At 36.7% G+C, this 27,320-nt stretch overlaps 1 protein-coding gene across 2 annotated transcripts in view; it reads left to right on the top strand.

Moving 5' to 3' along the window:
- The window catches only part of CTDP1 (CTD phosphatase subunit 1), a 103,897-nt gene that overhangs the window by 20,156 nt on the left and 56,421 nt on the right, over positions 1-27,320 (top strand). For both annotated transcript variants that reach the window (XM_050308567.1, XM_050308562.1), the window contains exons 2-10: positions 1,592-1,675; positions 5,297-5,390; positions 6,797-6,925; positions 8,235-8,385; positions 12,794-12,884; positions 13,966-14,132; positions 15,698-16,783; positions 23,235-23,376; positions 25,652-25,882. In XM_050308567.1, coding sequence (XP_050164524.1) covers positions 1,635-1,675; positions 5,297-5,390; positions 6,797-6,925; positions 8,235-8,385; positions 12,794-12,884; positions 13,966-14,132; positions 15,698-16,783; positions 23,235-23,376; positions 25,652-25,882 — 2,132 coding nt within the window. In that variant the 5' untranslated portion in view covers positions 1,592-1,634. The remainder of the gene's footprint in view (positions 1-1,591; positions 1,676-5,296; positions 5,391-6,796; positions 6,926-8,234; positions 8,386-12,793; positions 12,885-13,965; positions 14,133-15,697; positions 16,784-23,234; positions 23,377-25,651; positions 25,883-27,320) is intronic.

The raw sequence follows: 27,320 nt of genomic DNA on the forward strand, positions 1-27,320 counted from the left end.
TATTTGGAATTGCCAAACCGTTGGTAGTCAGATACGAATGAGACATTTAAGCATGCAAAACAGTTTTCTTTTTGGTGCAGTCTGCTTATTGCAGTACAGGTTTGAAGCCACAGAAAAACCATTACAACCAGCTTATGAAAGGGCCTGGATTTTGTTGGAAGGTTTTGGGGGATGGTTTTTAGCTTTTTTTAAACTTGACTTTTTATTTTTCTAAAAATATTAGGGACATGCTGCAGCTCATGATCAGAGTTGGTGAACTTCTGTAGTAGCTGAATTATATCTGCTTATTAGAATTTTTAAAAATAAGTCTGAAAGATCAGTTCCTCCAACTGTGTTGAAGAAAATAAAAATATCTTATAATGACTGTTCAAGTGTTTGAGAAAAAGTAAGTGATGGTATTTTTAAGGCCTGGAATTTTGATAACTAAACAAGGAACTCAGCTGAAAAGCAGACTTTGTCTTCTAAAAAGTTTGGAAAAGTGAATGTTAAACTTTGGGTTTCCAGCTCTAATTTTTGGTTTGGTTTAGCTATTGTTTGGAAGAAAGAATAATATATCCTATTTTATGTCTCTGTTTTAAAATGTGGCAATGCAAGGCTTAAGGATCAAAAATAAAAATATTTTTGTGAGAAGACTGAAGCAATATATGTTTCTGCCATGACACAAGAAAATAATAAGCTAAGATGAAGTCAGTGTAGAACTCATCTGCCCCTGTGCTCAGCACTGGTGAGGCTACACCACAAATCCTGGGTTAAATTTTGGGCCCCTCAGTACAAGAAAGACATCGAGTGCTGGAGCATGTCCAGAGAAGGGCAACAAAGCTGGAGAAGGATCTGGAGCACAAGTCTGAGGAGCAGCCGAGGGAGTTGGGGTTATTTAGCCTGGAGAAAAGGAGTCTCAGGGGACCTTATTGTTCTCTACAACTATCTGAAGGGAGGTTGTAGGCAGGCGAGGGTCGCTTGCTTCTTCCAAGTAACAAGTGATAGGACAAGAGGAAATTACCTCAGGTTGTGCCAGGGGAGGTTTAGACAGGATATGAGGAAAAATTTCTTCACAGCAAGGGTTGTCAAGCACTGGAACCATGAAGTGGTTGAGTCACCATCCCTGGAGGCATAAAAGACATGCAGATGTGGTGTTTAGGAACATGGTTTAGTTATGGACTTACTTGGCAGTGTTAGATTCATTAGACTCAGTGATTTTAGAGAAGAGAACCTGAACCCTTCCATGATTTTGAAGTTTCCACATTTGGTTTTCATTACTGTGTAGTTTAGTAGTGTATTAATGGGGAGTTGTACCTAATTGAATATAAACTGTTTCTGGACAAACAATGCTTGTTTTTATTGAACTTCTTTGCTAAGCCAAGGTTAGAAACTGTCACTAATATATGTTTCAGTGATTTCTAAAGTTGTGACAATGAATAATTTGAATACTTAGTTGGTTGTCTTCTCCATGTTGCTGTAAAAACATGTATCTCAAAGGGCTGGCACTCAAATCATAACCAGAATTTATTCTTAGAATTCTTTCAGTCTTCAATTTCTAATTTAAGTGTCTGAAATCTACCTGCAATAAATGGAATCCCTACATCTTTTTCAGGACTGTCTTGGTGAGACTGGAAGGGTGCAGCCATCCTGTTGTTATGAAAGGCTTGTGTGCAGAATGTGGTCAGGACTTAACTCAGTAAGTATTGTCAACTCTTTTTTTCAACTTTTCCTTGCGTCTGATTCGGGGTCCAAGCTCTTCCTTCTCTCATCTGATAAAACTGTAGAATGGTTTGGGTGGAAGGGACCTTAAAGATCATCTATTTCCAACACCCCTGCCATGAGCAGGGACAGCTTCCACTAGACCAGGTTGCTCAGAGCCCCATCCCACCTGGCCTTAAACTCCTCCAGGGATGGGGTATCTAAAGCTTCTCTGGGCAGCCTGTTCCAGTGCCTCACCACCTTCACAGACAACATTATCTTACTTATATTAATCTAAACCTACTCTCTTTCAGTTTAAAGCCATTCTCCCTTGTCCTGTCAAGTACCCATGTAAATAGTCCTTCTCCAGGTCTCTTGTAGGGCCTTCAGGTACTGGAAGGCTACTATAAGGTCTCCTTTGATTCTTTCTTCTGGGTCTTGGTAGTTGTGAATCATACCTGTAATATTAAGTGTGAAATGGTAGGTAGTAGTGGGGAGAGAGAACAGTATTTGTACTTCCTAACAGAAGTAGTACTCCTATAAGGAAGTCTGAGAGGGAGTTTCCTCTGAAGTTAAATTTCAGCATAGAGTAGGGCGCGGCGCTGTCACCACGGAGGCCCGGGTTCGATTGGTCAGGGCCACTCCTGGGCAGATGGAGCTCGTTAACCCTTAAAAAGGCAACCCATCTACGTCCTAAGGACCTCGCTGCCACCGTCCAAGCTCGCTTGGCCCCGGCAGATGAACCTTAGGATTAAAGGGTGGGCTCAGTTCCGCGCACACTGTGTCTCACCTAAAAAATCCAATGCACAGGCTGGAAGGTGTAAAGGCCTTCCCCGGATCTTCGCTCGCGAAGACTGGCCATTATTATTAGAGTACTCTTTTGCATTTCCTTTAAAAATTGTATCTGTTGAGATTGACTTGTTAAATTGTTGCTTAAATTTGAGGAGTTTGAATATATTAATTTTTGATCACATGGTTGATAGTGTAATCATATTTCTTTACTGAAAAATTGCTACTTCTAGACAGGAATCTGTGTTCCTTGTGAATAAAAGCAACACATGAAAAGGCAAGATCTAGGCCGGTTTTGCCAAGTGTTTTGATTTATTTTTGCTATTTACACAAGGCACTTGTTTTGTCACTCTGAAATTTTCGAATGTGTGCCCTCTTTGTCCTTATATGTATGATACACAGATACATTATTTGGAACTACATTTCCATTTAGCCATTACAGGGATTTATAACTAGGAATATGAGTGAAGGGTACTTGAGTTACACTTCACATTACAAATTTAGGACTTAATACCTGGGCATGCTCTCTTTCTGTGGAGGTAGTGTAGGTACCTTAGGTAGAAGATTTAAGGAGCATGCATACAGACCTGAATTCTCATCACAAAGTATCATTCTACTTTGCTTTCCACGTGCTCATCGCTGAGGCTGAGAGTTGTGTGGTGTGTCAACAGTGACTTAATAAACCTGAGAATTTATTTACACTTGTGCAGGTGTAAATAACTCTGAGGTAACAACAGTCCTGTTAATATGACCTTGCTTCATTTGTACTGTGTCTGAATGGGAGCTAGCTTGTCTCCAGTGCTTTCAATTTAAGACTTCAGAACTGTTTTCAATTTTTTGTGAAATATTCTGCCATGGAACTAAGGGAATTTAAGCCTTAAGCCAAAAAAGAAAGCAAATTCGAATGATAATTGTATTTCTCCTTTACTCTGTCTCATTGCTAATACAATTGGTAAAGAGAATATTTCTTATGCATATCAAATTACTAATTCAACAGCTGTTTTCCAAAATGGGCTGTATAGTTGCCTGGATTTTATGAACTAATGTCACATGCTCATTTTGTTTGGCAGGAAATACTTTGGTTTCATTTTAATTCTTGCTCATTATTAAGATTTATGTTATTAACATTATCCCATAAACTAGTGCAAGTGGACTGAATATTGAGAAAGTTATGCAATACCTACCCGGTCAATGGTTGGATATAACTTTTAATAAGAAGTTGAATGCTAATATTTTGTAAACAAGTATTATTTGGCAAATCTAACAAAGTTAGGATAATTGTGAATGGGGCTTTGTCTGCTCTGAATGAATACTTGATTTGAGATTTGAATACAGTCACATCTAAATATTGCTATATTGCTATAATTTCATTAAAAATCCAGCTGAATTCAATGTATTCAGTGAATGAATTTTTCTCACATAATACTCCTTACTACATCTTTGTGTCTGTGTCTTCATTTTATACAAAATGGCTTATACATCTGAAATAATGTGTTAGATCTGCTGAACCTACATCAGAAGGCAATTCAAAAGCATTGATGCTTTTCTTGCTTAAAGAAAAACATACAACCAGTTGCATCCTTTCTGTTAAACAATTCCTAATGCTGATTCAGCTAACGATTGATAACAGTTAGTTGTTTTTAAAGGCTTGTTTAAAAAGCCACTCAGGATTATATATGAGTTGTTCTGAACTCTGAAGCAAGGGATATAAGATGCTAAAATGTAAGCTTTGGACCAAATGAAATATCTTTCCTTCTTGGGCATCAATGCTGTCAAACACTGCAGTACAGTAAAAACCTAATCTGTCTGTGGTTGTGTCTGCCTCTACACCCCTCAGTAACAGTTGTTAACAGCAACTTGCTTATCATGAAGTGAAATCTGGATTAAGTTTAAGTCTGGTTGTAGATAGGATACCAAGTCTTGTTCTTGGTAGGACTGATACTTGGGAGAATTAAAAGATGAGCATGTGTCACATAGGACAGCATCTGAACAGTAATATTTTTAATGTTTGTGAATCATAAATTAGATATCAGAGTTTTCAATAAAGTGATCTGTGTAAGCTGGAAGCTAGTGATACTGATGATCCGTAAGAGTACTTGGTCAGTTTTCAAGGGATTTTGGATTTCTGTGTGTACTCTCACACGCTCACATATACACACAAGGATCATACCTGTTCTATATGTATTAGTATTTATCTGTATATCCTATGGATACATATATGAGTAAGGCTGTGTGTATAACATACACATAAAATAAATACACACATACATATAGTTCCTCATTCTGTTTGTGTCATTGAGAAGAGCATGTATGGGGTGGTTTTTTTTGGATGCTTTTCTTGAAGCAACAGTCACCTATAAGTCACTCTGCTGTGTGTAAAGAGTAACTTTACCTATCCTTATCTTAAATTTATTTCATAGTCTGGCTTGGAAAAAACTAGACAATTGCATGCAGAGTGATTGTGCAAAAAGGAAAGGAATAATTTTAAATTTGAATGATTTGATGGTTGTACTTAGTTTAGAGCTTGCTTTCTAGTACAAATCAATACATAGATGTGTGTTTCATCATAGTGTCCTTTGTCATGAAATAACCATATGGAAGTATAACTTATTGTAGTGACTTTTTGCAGGTTTTTTTCTAGTGAGCTGCTTTGATCTCTATCCATTTTGTCTAGGAACTTTTCATTAACAAGAATTTGGAAGTGTATTAGTCAAAATAGCTCTCTTAAGTCAATTTTTTGGGGGGATTAGTTTGATACTACAGATTTTAGCATGTTCAACTTTTCACTAAACTGTTACTCTCTTTTGATGCTTCTTTTTCCTGTGATTAGGATACGAAGCAGGAACGGAAAGCAGAATGTGCCATTATCCACAGCAACTGTGTCAATGGTTCACAGTGTCCCAGAACTGAAAGTTAGCTCTGAGGTAAGTACCATCATGCTTTCTTTATTCACACCTTTCACAGTAGCTCCGCAGTTGAGAAACTTTATTATAATAGTTTCTTGAATGTTGTATATGCTTCACACAGAAAGTTTGGCTTCCCTTTGAAGACAAATTTGGGTTTGAACATCAGTAGCCCAGGGTTTTTGTGTATTAACTTTATGTAGTTTGATTGTTTTCAGGTTTTATACTTTTTTTTTTTTTTTTGAGCTGTGTACTGAAAAGATGACACTTCTGTGACAGCCTGAAAACTTACTAGTGGAATGTTTTTGTCTCTAAGAATGAGCAGTTAGTGGAAAGCTCCACTAGCTGAAATGTATTCAAAGCTTGATATGTCTTTAAAACTTAGCTTTACGCTTCACATTGTAATTGCTCCCACTAGATGTAGTGAAGCTTGTTTGTTTGCAACTTGCCTGTATGTTAAAATTACTTCATTATTTTTCAAATTTTCTTTAGGGGGAAAAGCGTGTTTATTTTGAAGATAAACGTTCTGTTTGTCTTCCTTACCAGCTTGATTATTTTTTTTTCCCATTATGTTGCTGCTTGCTTTTTTTTTTTTCCTGGTAACTCTTAGAAGTAACACCAATGAGAGGAACTGTGAAGATATAAGCAGCTGAAGCGTCCCGTCATAGAGACTTTGAAAGGGCGGTTCACACTTGACTCCTGCTACTTTGTAATGCTCCAGCTTAACTTTGCTTTTTAAGTTTATCTGTCTTGAGGGTCATGCTGCAACTTGCTATCAGAAGTGGGTCAAGTGAACACAACTTAATGTGGTACTTTGAAAGTTTGTAAATGTGCACAAGAGGAGTAAACTTCACTCAGATTTACTGAGTATAAGATATTTGATATTATTGCCCACATAGGACTACATAATCTTAACTAAATATGTCGGAAGGCATATATTCTTTAATCTGAAGTTGACAATTACAGTTCTGTCATAGGAGCTTCAGTTTTATACTCACTCTGGTGTTGTCAGCCAGATTGTACCTACTTGATGCAAAATTACTGAATGTAGCAGTCGAAATTCTCAGACCTACCAATGAACTTTTTATTTGTGTGCCCCAAAGCTACTGTAATTTCCTCTAAAGACACTGCATCTTAAGTTAATTTGGTGGTTACTTATTTATTAAATTTGAAAGTTGTTGTGCTGAGCTTATCAATTTTAAGAGTTAAAAGTGTCACAAAGATCTGAGAGTAGATTTTGAGAGTGGGGTTTTTTTCTGTAAAGAAACTGCTGGCAAAACTGCCATTGCTACAGTTATGTTGAAGCATAATTTCTTATGCAGTTAGTCGGTACCAGAACTACTTCCCAAGTTTACAATACATAAAAGGCAGTGTACCTAATTTTATTTGTTTGAAGTTAACCTTAGCAGTGAATATTTTTGTTACAGCAAGCTGAGCAGCTAGGAAGGGAAGATCAACAGCGACTACATCGAAATAGAAAACTGGTGCTCATGGTAGATTTGGACCAGACATTGATCCATACTACAGAACAGCATTGCCAACAAATGTCCAACAAGGTATTTGGTGTTAACTTTCAAGCCAGTGTAACAATAGGAATGTTTCTAACATTTAAATGGTTCTTTAAGAGAACGTTCTCTGATTAGGTAAAATTGCAGTTAAAGAATAACAGAAAATGAGAAACAAGTTTTTGGAAATATGTTCCTTTCTCTTTACATTGAAATTGACAGTTTTCTTTCTTCCATTCGTGCTGTCCTGCACTTTTTCATTCTAATCACTTTAAAAGAGAAATTTCAGGTAGCTATTTTTAATCTGCTTTTCTTTCTCTGCAATTCACAAGCTGAATACTTGGTAATGAGACTATTTTCTCATCCAAGTCTGAGGTGGATACAGTGAATTACTGTTCAAAGTCCCTTTTTGAGCAATCCTGTGTGTTGCTATGGTTGTCATTCCATGAGTATGTCTAGGTTTTTATCCTCTTTGGGGATTTATTGAGTGGGCAGGGGGAGGTTGTGTGCTACTTTTTAATTTCTTCATTAAATGCTTATCATTGAACTGAGAAGGTTTATTAGCTTGTAACGTTTCCGATTTGGAAACTTTAAAACAAGAAGCATGTTGAAATGTATCTACGGTGTCTTTGAACCAGAGGATGCAAATTCAAATGTCAGTATCATGCAAACTGTGATTGCTTAGTTCTTCTTTCTTTCCTCTTGCCGTTCTTGCATGTCCGGTAGGTTCAACACATGTTTACACTTGCTAGCAAAAAAACAACGTACATTGCAAGGAAGAGGAAAGGGAACCATGAACTTTCAGCTTAAAGATTAAAAAAAAACTTGTTTACCTGAAAAGCTATGCCTTTACCTGTGTAAATGCATGGTTTGAAGAAAAATACTTTTTAAAATATTGAGATTTTTGACTGGGATCTTTATCTACAAGCTTCCTTCCTGTTTTACTATCTGATGGTTTGTTTGCATTGAATTATATTTTTTCATCCAACAAAGTCTTTCTCTGAGCTCAATACATATACATATATGAAGAGTGAGATCCTGAACTTTTCTGAAAAATGCAGCTTGAGAAATTTCTCGGATTAGTTTGCCATAAGTAAAGATTTGATTGAAAGCCACCTGCGTCATAACCTTTTCAACAGTACAACTTCCTGCATTTGAAAACATTATTGTTGGACTGCCTGGCACAGAGCAAAAATGTGCTTTGGACTTTATTCATCCACATAATCTTGTGGCCAAAAGTTGCTTTAGTCTAGTCAGACCAAATAAAGGTAGGTAGTGGAAGTGATGGAAGAGGGCACTTCTGGAATGCTGGCATTTTTGTTTGCTATTTTGATAATATTCAACATGCTTTTTCTTCTAGGGAATATTTCATTTCCAGTTAGGTCGAGGTGAACCAATGTTGCACACACGTTTGCGTCCTCATTGTAAGGAATTCCTGGAGAAAATTGCCAAGCTCTATGAATTACATGTTTTTACTTTTGGCAGCAGGCTGTATGCACATACAATTGCAGGTGAGTAGTGTGTTTACATTTAACAGTATTTACATCCTCAGCCCTATATACTCATATGATTAATTTTCCTTCTGTGGTTCTTTTCAAGTATTTATTCTTTGTTTAGTGCAAAGCCATCTCCTAAATAGTCCTGTAAGTAGAATTTTTAGCTTGTTTACAAGACAGGGCCTGTATGGCCCTTAATAGTAGAAATAATCTTTTTTTATCCCGTCAGATGTGCTTTGCCTCCCTGATGGTTAGAGAATCAGATTGTGGCCTGACAATTAGCACCTTCTTATTGAATTAAGAAATCATGTAAATGGGCTGTAAAAATGATCTACAAAATTACTTGTCTTAAAAATCTAAAGTAATGGTTCCATAAAAATCAACAATGTGAGATTGTCTTCTCCCGTGGGGAACCCGCCCTCTCCCACGTTATTTCTATCCACCAAAGGAAATATTGCTGCTGTAAATCAATTTACAGCAGTTCTGTTTATGTCCTGGAGCTGAGATGCACTTACTTGAGGAAAAACACAAGTCTAGCAGTATTTTCACATATTCTTTGCAAGAACTTAAAAATATTTTCTCCTAGTAACTGAAAACTTGCATTTGAATTATAGCAGTAGTAATCTATTGTGTGGGTCACTGACTGAAATTTTTTTTCCAAGTATAAAAGAAACCTGCCCTGGTTATGCAAGGGTATGGGTCAGAATCATATTAGGAGTGTGGCCATATGTTTAAATTGTCAAGATGGGGTGAAAGCCAATTTTAGTCTTCCCTGGCAGAAGAGCATTATCTCCTCAGACTTCCCTTTATCAAGTCTGTTGGTCTAAGACAGTATAATTAACAATGTTTTAGGTTGATTCTGCATGGCAAACTGTCCATGCTGTTGTTCCATGTCTCCTAGCTTTTTTTAAGTTGTCTTTCACATCTACTTTTTTTTTGGTCATTGCCAGGAGTGCTTTGAACAACACTGTCCCAGTGATCCCACTTCTTGGCAAGAGAGGAAGATTCTAAAATAGCCAGAGAGCTAACTATTGTAGTTAACTTTCAAACACTTTAGAAAAAAAAAAAGTAAACAATTCCTTATGCATGTGGCATACCACAGAAGAGGCTTGTAATGACAAATATGAGACTTTTGAATGACAACATACAATATTTCTGTAATCAGAATGTGATGCCTATTTGTGGTCTCCCAACTCTTTCTCCTTGAAAGAAAGTTCAAGAGCCATGTCCTGTCCTGCCCATCCAAGTGAACATTTCTACATTACTCAGTCTTTATTGACTGTATTATTTGAAGAATGTTCCTAAAGCTTTGTCAGTCTCACTGTTGGATTATACATTGTGTACTGCTAATGCATTGACACTTCTGTACCCAGCTGTTTTTATCTTGTGTAGCAAAAGGGGGATGGTTTCTCATACACTAGGTTTAAACATCTGGGTGGTGTTTAGAAGTGGGTGGACAATCTTCCTCCCCTCTGTTTGTGTACCAAAATCTGGCATGTGGCTTAAGGCCAGAAGATGTGTACTGAATAAAATCAGAAGATGCATAGCAAATAGGCTTTAGGGCCAGGGAGAAGAATGAGTTGCAGAGGTAGTTAATTCGTGATGTAGGAATGCTTGATCTTCACTATGTGTGATTTGTCCTCTGCCCATTTTAATCTCTGAGCTAAAATGTGGATTATTTTACAGTCCCCATGATAGGACAGACTGATACTTGAAATGTGTCAAACCTCTTAGTGGGCATCATACTCAAGCTGCTCTATTATTCCATAGAGGAAATGACCACCAAATGAGCCAGTTAGGGCATTGCTCCTGCCTGACATTCCCAGACTTCTGGTCTAGCTGATACATGCAGAGAACACTTGATGGCAGTATTGGTTAAATGATTTCTCACAGAGACCTGTCAGTTTGATATTTTATTGTTATTCCTACATTACATAAAGAAAGAACTTGTCATGAAATGTTGGGGATCTTTCTCATAAGCAGGTTGTTTGCTTAGGTCCTGTATATACATCCTAATACATAGGCTGCACCTTTCATGTCCTAGAAGGCTTTTGCAAACAGGTGACGTCTTGTCAGTCCTTTTCTCTCATCTCAGCTGCCTCCTATTGTCTGTTAAGTGGGATTAGCTGATAATTGTAAACACCATTTATATCTGCTGAAATAATTTATCCTAAACCCTTTATTAGTTTGACTCATTGGCAAGTTTGTTTATGAAGATGAGTTTGGATTTTATAATCTAGAGCTTTCTGTAGTATTTCACTACTACATAATTATTTTGGCCAATTGTAACCTCTGCTTAGTTTTATCTTGGAGGAAATATCTGTATCTACTTATTTTTAATGTAAAGATTTTAGTCAGATTTATGTTCTTTCTACTGTCATATACCAATTAAAAGTTAATGTTTCAACTATAAGAGTATGTGCTCTACCCACTAGTTGTCTTGTTTGCTCTTGCATGGAGTAGAATTGCTGAATAGGAGAGTGATAGGCAAGGTAACCTTTTCCAAAGTTTAAAGATTATGTTAAGATACTATTGCTGAAAACAAATGATTTATGGTGAGTAAAATCTTATCTACCCCTGAGATGTGAGAACATTAAGATTTTTTGTTAATGTTGATTTAGTTGACTAGGGAACATCTAAAAGAAAGCAAACAGTTTGACCTGTAACTTTTTCAAAAGGCCAGTAGTATTTTCTCTGTTATTCAAGTAGCTTTGAAAGACTCTGTTAAGGTGGGCTTTTATCTTTGCAGATGGATCTTTGAGGGTATCCTCAGTGTATTTTTAGTTTATTTATAAACCTTTACCAAACATTACCTTTGTTATGCTACCTCTTCTCTAATCCCTCATAGCCAGGGTTTCTGCATTTGGGCTTTTTCAGTTCAGCTTCCCTTTTCTTAGTTTTAGCTAGACAACACTGCAACTGAGGTCCTCATTCTGGTTTTACCATGTAATCAGTGTACTCTTGTCCAATTTAGTGTATTAAAACAATTCTTAGAAGAGAATTTTGTTGGGAAGAACAGCACCTTGTATGACAGCTTATGTAGTTTGTCGAAGTATCTGTGTGTATGGCAATAAATCTTTGTAGCTAATTCTCTCAATTCATTATGCCTAGGTACTGCAAGGGTCTCACTACAGGGGATGATTCTTCGAGTTTGCAGCAATTCTTAAGCATAGTCGGGTGAGTTAAGGTTGAACCTCTGTCCTTAACTCGGAATTTTCTTGCTTTTATGGGTTTTAAGTTATTCCAATTACACATTAATATTAAGTACATATAAGATCAACTTTCAGAGGTGATGACTGATTTTTTTTTTTTTTTTTAATTTATACCCTCTGTTTTTGAACTCCCAACTTAACTTACTCCTGGGAGCTAGACAGCTAAAAGGACTTGAACGTGTTTTCTGTGAAAATCTCAAAGCTCCTTGAAAGAAAATTAAAGTTGGTCCTTAGAGTCTGTGGTCATTTTGAACTCTGTTTCTGACAATAAGATGACCACCATTTAAAATAAAAGAAAGTAAAACTTAAAAAAAATTGTTCCCAAGTAAGTATTGACTGCCTTGTATTATTCATAAGAATGAAGTTGATGCTAACTTCAGTACAAATTCAGTAAAAAGAAGAATACAGATTAGCATTTAAAATGCCAGTTTCTTTCTAAACAATTACATGGCTTTGATCTGGTCATGATGGTGAACTTCATTATTGGAGACTATGTTCAGAAGCATGTGCATGTGTGTTTGTACACCCAAGTCACCACTTTCCTAAATAAGGGCATTTTACCTTGCTTTAAGATCAGCTAGCACAGCTTCTGTTTTGGTTTTGGTTTGTCTTTTTTTTTTTTTTTTTAAAGAGTGCAGTCAGAAAAGCTACTGCAACTGGGCGTAAATATTTCTAAGAATCCCAGGATATGCTCATTATATGTAAATGTACTGAAGTAGTTGTTAGAGGTACAACTTAAAACCTACAAACGCAAGAGCTACGGCTGGAACTGTCCCTTAACTTGCCCACTGTGCTTAAGTATTGCAGCACATTGCCGACTCTTGAGACTTCTCTGCAGTCCCTAGGAATAATGAGCTAAGGAGAGCATTTAGCTTTAGAGAACCAGCTATAGAGAGATAAATGTAAGTTGCAAAAACCATGTGTACCTATCACCTGCTGTATCTCTTTCAGCCTTATTAATTTGGCGGTCACAGGTTCAGTTGCTTTCAGTTTTATTGCCATCTTGAAAGAAAATGAGATGGAATTTTTAAAATTAATTCCACTGAATTAGCTACAAATACTTGATCCACTGTACTTTCTCCCATATAATCTCTTACCTTAAAATTGTCTGTTAAACTGCTGTTGTGCAGACTAAAAGAGCTGAATTATATAGAATGTCAATAAGGAAGAAACATCTTGAACATTAACTTTTTAATTTCTTCTTCCAAAAGGATTTTTGGACCCTGAAAAGAAGCTTTTTTCCCATCGGATATTGTCAAGGGATGAATGTATCGATCCATTTTCTAAAACGGGAAATCTTAGGTATGTATATGGGTGTTAAGCATTATACAAAGCAGGACAACAAAGAGAGAAAATGTGCTAAATAAAATAAAAATTACTCCCTCTGTACTTGTCGTGTTTATAGTCCTTTATCTGCCTCTTAAATATCAACACCATCTCAGTAAATCTGACATATTAGGCATTGCAGTATTTCATCTACTTAATGGGTTCTGTGGTGACAGAACAGTGAAAGTGTGAAGCAATGGCATCATGTTTTCACTTGCGCTTTTTATTCTTGCAACAACCATATTTCCGCTTTGTCTTGGTATCTTTATAATGACTTGTATGTTGTGGGGTTTTTTAATTAAACCAAAGTGCTCAGTTTGAGGTTAATTCATAATTGGATATCAGTATTCTGGCTTTCAGATGTGCCATAAGCAGGCTCTCTTCTCTGGTGTTTCTTGAAATTAGGTCATCTAGAGCCTTGAATTCATATTCTAATCTAAATTCGCATTCACATCTTTTTCAGAGTGTAAAACCAGATATGTTTCTTCTCGCTTTATGAAATACTAAAAATTATTGCCTCTCTGCATGTCTGTAGCAAATGAGAAGCTTTTTTCTTCTCTTGCTCTGATTTTTTACATGCACTTTAAGTAATCCTCTTCCTCCTCCTACATGAGAGGTGATATTAGTACTTTTGCTTCCTTTATCTTGGATTGAATGAACCTATTCTTTAAAAACTCTTCTTGTGTCTTTTTTCCTGTTTATATGTAAGTAGTGTATTGACCATGTGATAGTTGGCTTCAGGCTGTTTGTCAACAAAAACTGAAAACTAGACTGAAAGGTTGTAATGTTTTGTTCTTGCAGAGGTTTGTTTGGTTTGTGGTTCTAGCCTTTGGGACAGAGATTTTGAAAGACATGTTTCTTTTTTTATTAATTTTAATTTGTTTGAAGATTGTATTTTGAATTCTGTAATTTTAATATTGCTGGGATTTTGGTAAATTAATGAATAAACATGTTCTGCAGACATGCTCATAATAAACCATACATCAATAGAAACTGCTTTCTTTGCTATATAAGTTTCTAAAACTAGATCAATTTTATTAACTATTCTGTCTCTTAGAGATCTCTTTCCATGTGGAGATTCCATGGTTTGCATCATTGATGATAGAGAGGATGTTTGGAAGTTTGCACCCAATTTGATAACTGTGAAGAAGTATGTATACTTTCAGGGGATAGGAGATATTAATGCACCTCCTGGATCCAGAGAAATGCAAATGAAGAAGAAAGGTAATTAGATTGGTTTTAAACCACCTTTACAACTTTGCCCACTTTTAAGACATGGTTGATATTAGTCACTGGGGTGGTCTTTACTGGTATTGCAGTTATGCTCAGGTGGGAAATCCTAGACCACTGGTAGCTGACAGGTCAAATGTGAGTATTTCAGTAAAACTGGGCTGTTCTTGTTGAGAGCTTTCCATTTGGCAGGTAACCACAGCAGAAGTGGAGTACTGGTAATAGTGTTATGGCTGAGAGCTGGTTTGGCAATACAATAAACTGTTCCAGAACATGTAGAGGAGGACAGTTTCTTCCCACACGCCCATGTAAAACACTTCAGTTATTTGCTTTCTGTAGGTTTCTCCATTTTGGTTCCTTTCCCTGCCCTGGGGACTTGGAAGTAATAATTATTAGACTCTGACCTCAACATACTGCTGAAAATGAATATTTTGATCTCTGTTTACCTCCCTTATCATGCTAATAAAATTAGTGTGGGATTTTTAGCATCTATTTAACATGTTGTTCTGGCATTTGACACAAGAACCTTTTGTTCGGTAGTCTCAATAGCACAATACACATAATGAATTTAGAAGATATGTATCACTAGCTTAGTATTATTTTGAGGGCAAAATGCATTTCAAACAGTGTCTTAGGAAAGAATTGCAGGGATTTTTTTTTAGCGAAGGTTTTGGTTTTTTTAATTTACTGCATGTGACATTGTTCTTTTTCCCTTGTCGAACTAGAGGTGTCCAATATGGAAACAGGAATAATGTACTCAGCCTGAATCAGGTCACTGTGATGCTGGACCTCTGCACTTGACTCGCATTGTTACTTGCAGAACAGGAACATACACACAGAAGGGAGACAAAGTAGGGTGACTTCACACAATGTTCCTGGTGAATGTGTGCAAATTTTTGGATGTCTCTGATTCCTTTGTCTCCAGAAGAGACATCTGCAGACACATCCTAAAACTACTTTTCTGTCTGTGACTCTTACCCTTTTACTTGCATTCAGTCTCAAATGAAGTTTAAATGGCATCTCTGTATTGCTAAACATGTATATCTTTTCAAGTGTTAAAATGCAATTATTTTGCTATGAAAAGTAGATAGTATTTTAAGGACATGGAAGTTTATAAAGGAGGTTCTTGTACTATAGTTCTGGATTAGGACCTTATGAAGCAAATTCTGCCTCACCCCCCTTTTTTTAATCTCCATTGCAGTATTTTTGTTTCCTTGAATTGTAATCATAAAACTTATGCTACAAGGTAAATCATTTAATGTTTGCATAGTTAACAAATAATTATTTATGACCTATGTGATTTAAAGAAAAAAAAAGCTGGTTACATAACTTAGTAAAGTTTGTTAGGTTTTCCAGTTCTTTCTAGTACTCACTGACACCTAGAGCATGTTAACAACTTTCAAAAGCCTAGTGATGAATTCCAGACATAATGAAGTCTATCTCCATATGTAAACTTTGTGTTGAAGGTAAAAGAAAATTAAATTTTGATAAATTAAAAAAAAAAAAAACACATAAAGAATAAGAATATGTATATGTTTTCTTTCTTACCTGTGTCTTAGTAAACCACTCTACAAAACCAGAGGTGCTGGATCCAGCAGTGACATCAGCTAAAGATGCTGAAGAAATAAAGAATGTTATATGTGTAGAAGAGCAAAGCAATGGTCTCAAGAAAGCTGCAAAGGACACTTGCACTGAAAATGGAAGTACTTCTGTAAGCAATGAAACATCTGATGGGGATATGAACTCTCGTGTTAAAGTTGATGCCCAGGACTCCTTAAATGATAGCACTGATCACAAAATGGACAGTGAGGTCATTAATGATTTGACAAATACAAGCGAGTCTCAGATTTTTTCCGAACAGGTTGAGAGAACAGTTACAGAGAAGCAGCAAACCCAAGAGAAGACGACAAATGTCTTGGACTTTGAACTGTCTAGTGACAGTGAAAGTGACGGTGGTTTGGATACCAGAAAGTCATCCACTTCTGTATCAGATAGTGAGAATGAAGAAAAGAGAAGCTGGAAGAAATCCAAACAACCTTTGCAGGATGAAAATTTGCAGAAAGAGGGTTGCACTGATGTGAGTGAGAAAAAGGATGGTCTGGTGAACCATTCTGGGGACACAGAGTCTCTACCTGGTGAAAATACCCAGGACAAAACTGATCCTGAAGCACAAGAAGAAAGTGAACAGGAAAGCCTTTGTGATTTGGGTAATGGGTGTGCAGACAAGAAAGAAGCTGAAACGGAATCCCAGAATAGTGAACAGTCTGGAATTACAATGGGTGAGTCCTTAGATCAGAGTATGGAGGAGGAAGAGGAGGAGGATGATACAGATGACGACGACCATTTAATATATCTTGAAGAGATCCTTGTGCGAGTTCACACTGATTATTACACAAAGTATGATAAATACCTGAAAAAAGAAATTGAGGAAATTCCAGACATCAGAAAAATAGTACCAGAACTGAAAAGTAAAGTGTTGTCAGATGTAACCATAATATTTAGCGGACTTTACCCAACAAACTTCCCCATTGAGAAAACACGGGAACACTATCATGCCACAGCACTTGGAGCTAAAATTGTGAAGAATCTAGTGCTGAGTGCCGATGATCCTGATAAAGCAACACATCTCATTGCAGCAAGGACAGGTAGGTATTTGAGACTTGAGTTTTCCAGCAGCTTTTTGTCTGATACAGTTCATGCATGCCTTGAGCTGTTGTGGTTTTTTTTTTTTTTTTTGTATACAACCTTTAATGTAACAGAGATTTGAATTGAAATTAAGGAAAGATTCTTCCTAAATTAATTTAGAAACCTTTTTAAAGGGATTTTTCTTTTTGTCATCTTTTTAATCGTGTGGCTTTTAATTGTTAAAAGGAGGATGCACTAGATAACCTCTGATGTAATGTGTTATGTCTCACTTTTTGGCTAGGAATTGGTGATACTGAGTCTTTGACTATTAAAATTGTTGAATACAAACTTTTAACATTTGTGTCAAAGAAAAGTTTGTAGTGGTCTTACTATAAAGTTCTAGCAGTGCTCTTTCACAGTTTCTCAGATCTAACTTCTCATTATTTACTTTCACTTGGTATGGAATTCAAACAAATTGATGGTACGATTTTGGCAAGGGAGATGTAAGAGAGCTTATTGTAATTTTTGGTATGTCTTTGACAAAGCTACCTGTTTTTTCGTGGCTAATAATGGGTAGGAACGCACTCTGGTAGCTGCCACAGAGATGCTAACAGGACAGCACTAGCTTCTGGTACACTTTTTATTTGTTAGGCTTTTGAAGTTACATAGAATATAAATACCCAATTGTCAAAAGCGTGAAATCCAAAAGTAAAAATCATCAAACCTTACAGATAGTTTTAGGACATGTTTCAGTGTCATAAGCAAAGAAATACACATCAACCCACTATTGGATTACTTTTTCTTGACTGCTGTTCATGTACATGTAAGGTTTTAGTACATCAGAAGCAGCTTTGTTTCATTGGCTTGTATTTTTAAAATGATATATTTTCACTGGCTATACTATATGTGTGTATACTTTCCTTGAAGTGTGTATGACCTTAAGTGTAGATAGTGTGTATGTAGAGAGGCATTAAAGAGTAAAAACATACAATAAAAATGGAGATAGAGATTTTTAGTAGTAAAAACAACGTAAAACTTAGAAGATGGAATTAGCTGTCAATATAACGTGTTTTTCCAATTTTGAATCTTAGAGTGTTTCACTTCAAAGTTTTTTTGTGTACCTTGCACTCAGTGACTTCTGAATGTAGTTGTACATCAGATGCAACTATTGTGTGAGGAGGTAAAATGGATAGGATAAATGTAAATGAGACCCTTCCAAACATATTTATATTTCTCTAGAGAAAAGTGTTGAATAACATATTATGGTACATAGCATGTGATGAGAAATAGTTGGCTTTTTCCTTGTTTGTGTTTGGAATGTACAGTGTGAGGAGGGTTGTGTATTTATGTAGATAAATATATGCATCGTGTTCTATTTTTATGAGTAAATTCTTTACCATCTGAACATTCTTAGTGAATCATTCACCAAAGTACTTCTGAATATAAAAAACTATTTTAAACTTTGCTTTGATTAAATTGCATATTGCACTAATATTCTAGAAGAGGTAACTTGGCAGTTGTTTCTGCCTAATGAGCAATATTATTGTCGTCTTGCATCATCACTTAGTAATTATTTCTGTAACACTGGCAATGAAATAGGGAGATTTAACGTGAAAAAACTCTATTCTTCAATAACCCTTCTTTGTAGGATTCTTGTGGATTGACTGTGGTTCTGGTTTTGTGATTGGGTTTTGGCTTTTTTCAAATGGAGACGATATTATTCTTACCTCTCGTTAGGTGGGAGTATTTATGCTGCATCATCCTAATTTCATGAAGGAAACTACTTAATCAGAAATTTAAAGGGTGTAAGTTTGTCCTGTCACAGCTGGATTTGTGATAATTCATCTGTCAATGTGATTTTCATAGTGATTCTTGTGTGGTTAGAGAGCAAATTGTCTTGCTCCCAGTAAGCCATACAAATACTGCATCTCTGGCTCCTGTGGCAAACATCTGAGGCACTGCTTGGTGTCTACAAAAGCATGTCCCTTCTTGAGTTTTATTCAAAAGTCAACATGGGATCAGACAGTGTTCTTATGCTGCTTTTAACCTTTTCTTTTTTTAATGTGTCTCTGAAAAGGTGATCCAAACATACCTATTAGTTCACTGTTTCTGGGTTATCCCACTAACAATGGCAGACTTTGGACTCCTGACAAGCAACTAAAGCTTGTGTGCTTACTTTGCATTAGCTGAGATGTAGTTAATGGCATATGCTTAACCTGCAGCAGTGTTGGGGGGTAAATACTGTTAGCTTTTGCATTTTGAAAGCAAAGGAAGAGTTTGTCAGAGGATGTAAAAGGGAAGAAGTCAGTGTGAAACAGAGTGCCCCTGAGGTTACTTTGCAGGTTTTCCTCCTGCAAAGTGACCTCATCACAGCTTGGTGCATTAAATTGAATAGCTACTGAAAACCATTTTAGGTTGTATTTACAGCATCCTTTCCAGCATGTTAGAGTAAATAATTTAAATTTCCTTTGTCCTTTGTGTATAGTTGTCTCTTTCTCTGGAGACAGGCAGCTTGTTTCGCTGTGGACACAGGTACTCTGAATTCTGAAATTAAATAAATCCTTGTTATTGGAGAAAATTAGGATTTTCTTCATTATATAGGACAGGACGTACTATCTGCCTGAAACACAAGGATCATCTAATCACCTGTCATAAATCTGAGTGCCTGAGAAAAGGCTACCCTGTAGTCCTTTCCACTTGCCTAAATCTTACTTCAGTTTTTGAAACATCTGCTCTTTGCTTTAAGCATCAGTAAACTCATCACTGTATGATGAGTTGTTATAGCTGTGTACACACCTGGCTAAGCAGTTACCACACTATTTCATAAACCTTATTTTCCTTCCCGAACAGGTGAAAGACACTGTAGTTGATTTTTGTATTGAGTTTTTGCTGGTGGAGCAGATACAGCTGTTCAGATCAGTCAAAAATTACTGCAGTGTGGTAGGGATGAAAATACATCAAGTTTTGACCCTGAATTTTTCTTTTCTTTTTCAAAATATATTTGATTCCATGTCACTTCCTATAGTTGTGATGTGTCAACAGGGTTTTTTTTCTGAAAAATATTTTTGAGGCCTGTGTCTTTAAAAAAAAAATCCAGTTAAGCACTGCTCTAAATTCAGGCACTGACCAGGTAACCCTATTGCTTTTGTTGGTAAAGCACAGTGCAGTGTTAAAGCTGGACTTTAGGTGTAGCCTTGGAACAGCACATATGCTGCCATTTTGTGATCCCTTAATTTTTGTTAGACAAAACACTGTGGTCAGTCTGCCTTGTCTTAGTGTTATTGCAGAAGAGCTTCAGGATTTGATTGTAAATAAAGATCTATGTATAAAAATTATCTGAAGAGAAATAAACTTTTTAGTGATCATATTTTCCAAGCAATGTCTGGCAACCTGGTTACAAACTGCAATGAGGATGTGTTGATTTTGGAGTGTTGGAATCAGGAGAGTGTTTCCTGAGTGTCTCTGGTGGCTGCACCCCATCGTGTACTTTGGTTTGTCCTGGCACAACCCTCAGCACACACATGGGGTTTCTCATGGGTGAGATTGAGTTGGAGGTTGCAGTCAATGAAGCACTCACTGGCATTTGGCCCACAGGACTGGGCAGGGCTAATCCAAAGGAAGATTCCTGAGCATGGCTCCTCCAGCACCCTTTTGCCCTGCAAGATCTCCCTGTTGGGCTGTACTACATGGTAACGTGAACGTAGCCAAATATGCAGTTATAACATTTCTTAGTCTTCCTAAATATACAACTTAACTCTTGTTTGTCTATGTTGCTTAAGTGCCAAGTGTGTTCCATACTTTGGATAAGACAAAATTAACTGCTCTAGTGAAAATTGTGTCCTGTAGAACAGCTTGTAGAAGTTTATTGTTGTGTTACTGATTTTTCTTGCCTTTTTAGTAATGAATTGACAACATTAATGGGTGGCGTGTTTTCAACATTTGTTTGCAAGATCAGAAGTACAATTGGTGGGTACCTTCCCCAGGTTTGAAAATAACATTTTTCCCAGTATTATGTACTTCAGCCTGTATCTGTCAGGAAGTAGATGTGATTAATTTGGACCCTAACTGCTTCACGTGCATAGTCTTGTGTGCCTTTATTTATAACTTTTTGGGATGACTTTAGAATTTGAAGTAGGGAAAGGTGATTAGATAACAATGCAAAAAAAGTAGTCCAGGTAAACAGTTTTTTTCTAAGTGGTTTTTCAGCCCAGCTGGATAATTCAGATGTTTTTAACTGTGTCAGAAGTACTGTATCTTTCTGATGTTTTGTTTTAAGAAGCATACTTCCAAAAGAAGATGATACACTGGGGAAAGGGAGAGGAGAAGGCAAGCATGTTAAGTATTGCACTACTATTTCTCCTACCCAGTTAAATTTGGTGTTTCACCAAATCTTGCTCTAAGAACATTATGCATGTGAAATCTTACCTTGTGAAGATACCAACTCGGAACAGAAAGCACTCCCTGGGAGGACGCTGTTGTGTTGCCTCGTGCAATTTTCACTATGGTGGGGTGTACAATAAGCAGCAGTGCTTTAGAAATGTGGAGGAAGCAGAAAGCCTTGATGTTGCAGAGGTGAGAAAAGTAAGATTTCTGACCCTCAGGAGGTGGGTTTGGTTACACACAAGTCTTCATGTCACCAACTTTCATAGTATCATAGAATGTTTTGGGTTGGAAGAGATGTTAAAGATCATATAGTTCCAACATCCCTGCCAGGGGCAGGGACAGCTTCCAGGTTGCTCAGAGCCCCATCTAACCAGGCCTTGAACACTTCCAGAGATGGGGCATACAGAGCTTCTCTGGGCAACCTGTTCCAGTGCCTCACTATCCTGTGAATAAAGAACTTCTTCCTAATATCTAATCTAAATATCTCCTCTTAATTTAAAACCATTCCACTTCCTTGTCCTATCACTATCCACTATCCTTCTGTGTAAAAAGTCATTCTCCCTTTTTTATAAGCCCCCTTTAAGTATTGGGAGGCTGCAGTGAGGTCTTCCTGGAGCCTCCTCTTCTCCAGGCTGAACAGGGCAAACTCACAGCCTGTCCTTGTAGGGCAGGTGCTCCAGGCCTCTGATCATCTTTGTGGCTTCCTCTGGACTTGCTCCAGCAGGTCTGCATCTTTCTTGTGCAACTTTAGGTTATGTTAACGGCCTATACCTTTCTGAGCAGTTGTTTCAGAACAGTAACAACTTCATATGTAATAGTACCATTTTAGCTTTTGTTTTTTAGACTAGAAGAAGAATTTACTTGTCTCATCAGCATACATCTGTTATGAAACAATTGGATATGCGTGAATGCAGAATGTGGGGGTGGGGAGGAAGGGGGTGCAAGATGAAGTACCTGACATCATCAGTGCAGAAACATCAACTTTAAAAACAGTTGAAGGAAGCCATCTTCTCCTGTAACTTCATAGATTTAACATGAGGTGAATGAAGTTCTGTGTTTTCATCCAGGTTTCCCCTGATGAAGTCCAAAAGTAGCAGCATAGTCCATCTATTCAGCTGTATCACCAACTCAGGTTAACTGTTCTGTGTGCTTATTAGTGAAATCAGTGCTATTGTATGTTGTATTCAGTCAGCTCCAGAGCTGTTATGTGCAGGGAGAGTGTTGCTATTTGTGTCTGATAACCTAAACAACCAAAAAAGAAAACAAAAAACAACAAACAAAAGCAAACCACATAAAACCAAAACAAAACAATCCCAAGCAAAACAAAACCCCAAGCAAACAAAAGAAACTAAAACAAAATTAACCAAAGCCAACCCAAAACCAAACCAAATAAACAAACAAAACAAGAACCCAAAACAAAAACAAACTAAACAAAACCAAGTAAACCAAACAAAATCAAACAATAACAAAACCAAACCAATTAAAACCAAATCAAACCGCAAAACCAAAACAAATCAAACAGAACAAGCAAAACCAAAAACCAAACCAAGCAAAAACAACCCAAAACAAATAAACCCAAAACAAACAAAACCAACAAACCAAAACAAAAACAGCCCAAACACACAAACCAAAACAAAATAAAAACAAAAACTGAAATAAAACAAAACCCCAAAATACCCCACACAAACCCCCAAAGTCACTTTGGTAAAATAGGCTTTAATAACATTGAAAAATTGCTTCTGCTGAAACTCTGACAAATGTAAATGAAGGAAATTAAATACAAAATGCACTTGTATTGTTATTTGGGCTAACATGAAGAGGCAGAGGTTTTCTATGTAAATTTTAGTGTACTACTTCCATAATGCTAGTTCTTTACAAAGTTACCTTCATCCAGTTTGAGGCTGAGGTTACCGTGTCTTATTTAGATTCTCACTTTTATTAGTTGGGATTGGTTTTTGGATTCAGGGGAATTTTTGCCTTTTTTTTTCCTGTAAGATTGATGACAAAATTTTCTTAATTTTAACTCTACACTTTTTTGTCTTCTGTGTGTCTGGGAACACTTTAATGTTATGTTTGGCTTTGTAACAGGCACAGAAAAAGTACGGCAAGCTCAGGACTGCAAGGACCTCCATGTTGTAAACCCCGATTGGCTGTGGAGCTGCCTGGAGCGCTGGGACAAGGTTGAGGAACAGCTCTTTCCCTTGAAGGATGACTACATCAAAACACACAGGTAAGTGGTAACTTGGGGGAATAGGGACCATGAAAATAGGTTATTCATATAGTGATGCTGATTTGTTAACGCAGCTATAAAGTTCGTTTCTGACAAATTCAGAATGGTGTGCAATACTTACAGATTTTATGGAAAAACTCCCCATTTTTGTCCATTTCTGTTCTGCTTAAACTGAGGACTCTCAGGGAATCAGGAGGCAGTTCTGCAAGTAGCACAATGGGAAGAAACTTGTAGTAACAGCAGTTTCTTTAGCAATTAATGTTATTAGCGGTTCTCAGCTGGAGAAGTTGATCTTGTCAGTTCATCCACAGGCTAACATAGGGAATGCCACTATGGTGCAGGATCGTTTGTGCTGCCAAAAAAATGTGCACACTTCCACAACATGAAAAATTGGCATTTTTTTCTGACACTTGGTAGTGAGGAGGAAGGGAGAAACAGAAAAATACCACAGAAAATTCTAATAAGAATTGGAAGGTATGAAGATAGAAGCAAAAACTGGAAGAAAGGAAGTAGTGAGAGGTGGTTTTGGGATAAGAAAAAATGTTGAAAGAGAAAAAGTAGAAAATAATTAGTGGACTAGTATGACAGTAAATAGAAGTGGCAGCCCAAAACTTTATTAATGCAGAGGAAGTCAGAAGGCTATCAATAGCAGTCCCCTTCAGGAAAGTGACATGGCTGAAACAGCTCATGACAAAATATTGTAGAGCCAGCTTCTGCTTCTTGACTTACCTGTTTGGATAGATCCACATTAGCAGCATCTTGTGAACCTAATGGAGGACCTTCCCTTCCATGTTTAGGCAGGAAGGGGCATAGCATATTGGATTTTCTGTATTAAACTGTTATTGGAGTGACTGAGTAGGCTAGCAATTTGCTTTCTGCTTACAAGGTAAAGATACCCTTTGTGGGCAGAATAATGTGTGTGTGCAAGGCTTCAAATGCCTCAAAGGTGCCAAAAGAAGAAACATCCAGAAAGTGAGACCTTTTATCAAATGGGAGACTAGGTAGAGACATGGAATCCCTATAAGTTAGGAAAGCGATGTAGCCTACTTACGGCTTGACTAGAATACTTAGTTTTTAAAAAGTACTATCAGATGTTTTTTAATCAAACCTTGGAATACTTGTATGAGATGCCTAATTTGTCTCAGAGGTCTGACACAGCAGAGTTCTCAGATGTGTACAGTGAATCACGAACATTTTTGGATGTCTAGATGAATGTTAGTCTTCCTATCTATCTTAATTTACTCTTCCATTTTATTGAAATAGGGCATTTTTTCTTACTTCTGTGTTTCAAATACAACACAGCATAACTTCATACTTCACCCACTCCCAAGCTTCAGTCAGTAAGACATGTATCTTAATGCAAATACTTCCATCTTAACCCAATATGTGCAGCCACTTTGGAAAAGATTTTCTCCTTAATGAAGCTGTTTGAAATAGTGATTGCTGGTCCAAGATACTTATGCATTAGGGGGAGGGATGAACTCTGAGAAAATATTTGCATATAAAATGAACTTAAGAACAGCAAAAAAAAAAAAAAGGCTAACTTGGGATTGGTTGACCTTAAGTGTTGATGCTACAGGACTATTTCAAAGATATCTATAAAAGCATATGGTAAAAGCTCCATTTTTGTGTCACTTCTAATATTTGTTACAATGTAATTTAATTGGATCTCTTTTAAATATAGCATTGTTTTCATGGAACATAAAATGCTGTTTTATATGATTTCTTTTTTGTGGCATATCATCATAACTGGATAGTATGTCATAATGGTGATTCCCACAGACTGATCTCTGTTTCTGCTGACATTTCTAGAATTGTGTTTAAAATGCATCATAGGCAGCTTAGTACTTTAAAAAATTAGTTTGTGTGACTTACAAGTTAATACTGTATGCTTACTTTCTATCGGTTTGGAGAGCAATACAAAGATCTGGTATAATAGCCCTCTTTTTAGTGCATATCTGCAGATTATCATACTACTCTAGTTGTGCAGTTGTAACCTCCTGGAAGCCATATCATAACTTCATATTTTTAGAACTTTTAAGGCAAATTTAATAATATTTTAATAATGTAAATATGGCATTATCTATGTGTATTTGCATTTTTCTGTTTTATATTCAGTGAGACTTTAATGGGGGTGGAGAAATGTTTCTTCAGAGATCTTCCAAACCATTTCCTTCCTTTATCCTGTAGAATAAAGGAATGCTAATTTTTTATGTTGTGGTTACATAGCTCATTTAAATTTCTAATGCTGTTTTTTCTGAACTTCATCAAACAGAGAGAATAGCCCTGCCACGTTTCCTGATACACCCAGCACATTTCAGACCGCTCTGTTTCACCCAACACCCATCCATCCAAAGTCTCAGCCTGGTCCTGAAGTTCGACTTTATGATCCTAACACTGGAAAGCTAATCAGGAAAGGCACGCAGACATCTGGGCAGTCAATGTACATCCAGTCTCCAGCTCCTCCCATCACCTTACCAGTCCACGGTGAACACTCATCCTTCAGGTACCTAAAACATAGCTAAGAGTCACTTCATCTATATTTTTAGATTCTGTAGTAAATTTAACCTTTGTTGTCTTTGATCAAATTGTCATCTTTGCTTTACTTTGTTTGCTTTCTAAAAAATCCAAGAAAATGGTTGAATAGTCAGCTGAAGTGAAATCAGGATGCTACAATTCCAGGTGCTTTTTGTAGCTCACTGAAGTGCAACTAGAAGCCTCAAATCAGATTAATTCAGTTGTGTAGTTTGTGTGCTTTAAAAAATACTAGAGTAACTTGTCTCTGAAGTGGGGCAGCTTAATGTTTTTTAATGGGTCTTATAAACAGAAAACAATCCAGTATTCTAAAACATATCTGATAGCATTTGGCTCTTTTTTTATAAAATTTTCCTCTTCATAAAATTTCTTTCAAATGGGGCATTTGATTTGTGTTTTTAAGAAATATCAGAAGTGATGGAAGAAGGGTGTAGCTATCTGACTATTGTTAAATAAGGCCATATGGCTGATTGCTAGTTAATAATCCTTAGATCACTAAATCAAGACATTAAAGCAGCAGGAGGAAGAGGCAGCCTGCCTTTTGAAGTACAAAGGCATCTGGACTTTGTCAAAATTTGTGTTAAACTGCAAAAACACCACTTTTCTCTTAAAGATGTGTAAAATACCTAAAATTCATGCCAAATTATCTGCATAAAAGATTCAACTTTTTTGGAATACTAACAAGTTAAGTAGGGCTTGTTGACTCCAGTGGTAAAGAAGCCAAAGCTTTTCTTTATAAAATGTGATCAGAATTCCTTTTTACAATGTGATCAGAGTGCAGCAGTTGTTACAAAGCAATTCAGTTCTCCAAAAATATAAATCACAACTATAAATGCACAATTTTCTACCTCTCATCTACTTTCCCTGCCACTTTCAGTGTTAACATTTGTAAAGGTTTAGTGTAATAGTGTAGCTTATGTTTCCACTCTATCTTCTTGTTGTTAAATTTTTTCAACTGGTTTTTCTCAGTTGTTATCTGTTTATAGGCTTTTTGTATTTCAGCTTCCCTGTTGCTGTCAACACAGGTTTTTTGAGTCTCTCCTGTTTGTGAAGATGTCTCGTTTTCAGTTCCTTTTTTACTATGAGATTGTAAATGAACATTAAAAACTTGAAATAATCAAGACACAGCATGCATCCAGAGAGGAGCTGAAAAGCTTTTGAGATTTTTTTGTTACATTTTGTGGGAAGGAATTTGTCTAGAAATAGAGCTGAGAAAGTCATACATATTCTTGTATTCTTACGACATAGAGTTGTCATGACACTTGTAAGATGCTTCAGTATCATGGGTTGATATGAATGGATCATTCAGTGTTTTTCCCTTTGCCAACAACTTGAACAGTTTGTTCTCGCCTAAGCCTATTTTTCCTTAATGCTCAGATACTTCTTAACTTGAGCATCATATTGAAAAG

The sequence above is a fragment of the Myiozetetes cayanensis genome, unplaced genomic scaffold (assembly GCF_022539395.1).
Source record: "Myiozetetes cayanensis isolate MyiCay16 unplaced genomic scaffold, myiCay2020 scf1, whole genome shotgun sequence".
NCBI classification, from domain to species: Eukaryota; Metazoa; Chordata; class Aves; order Passeriformes; family Tyrannidae; genus Myiozetetes; species Myiozetetes cayanensis.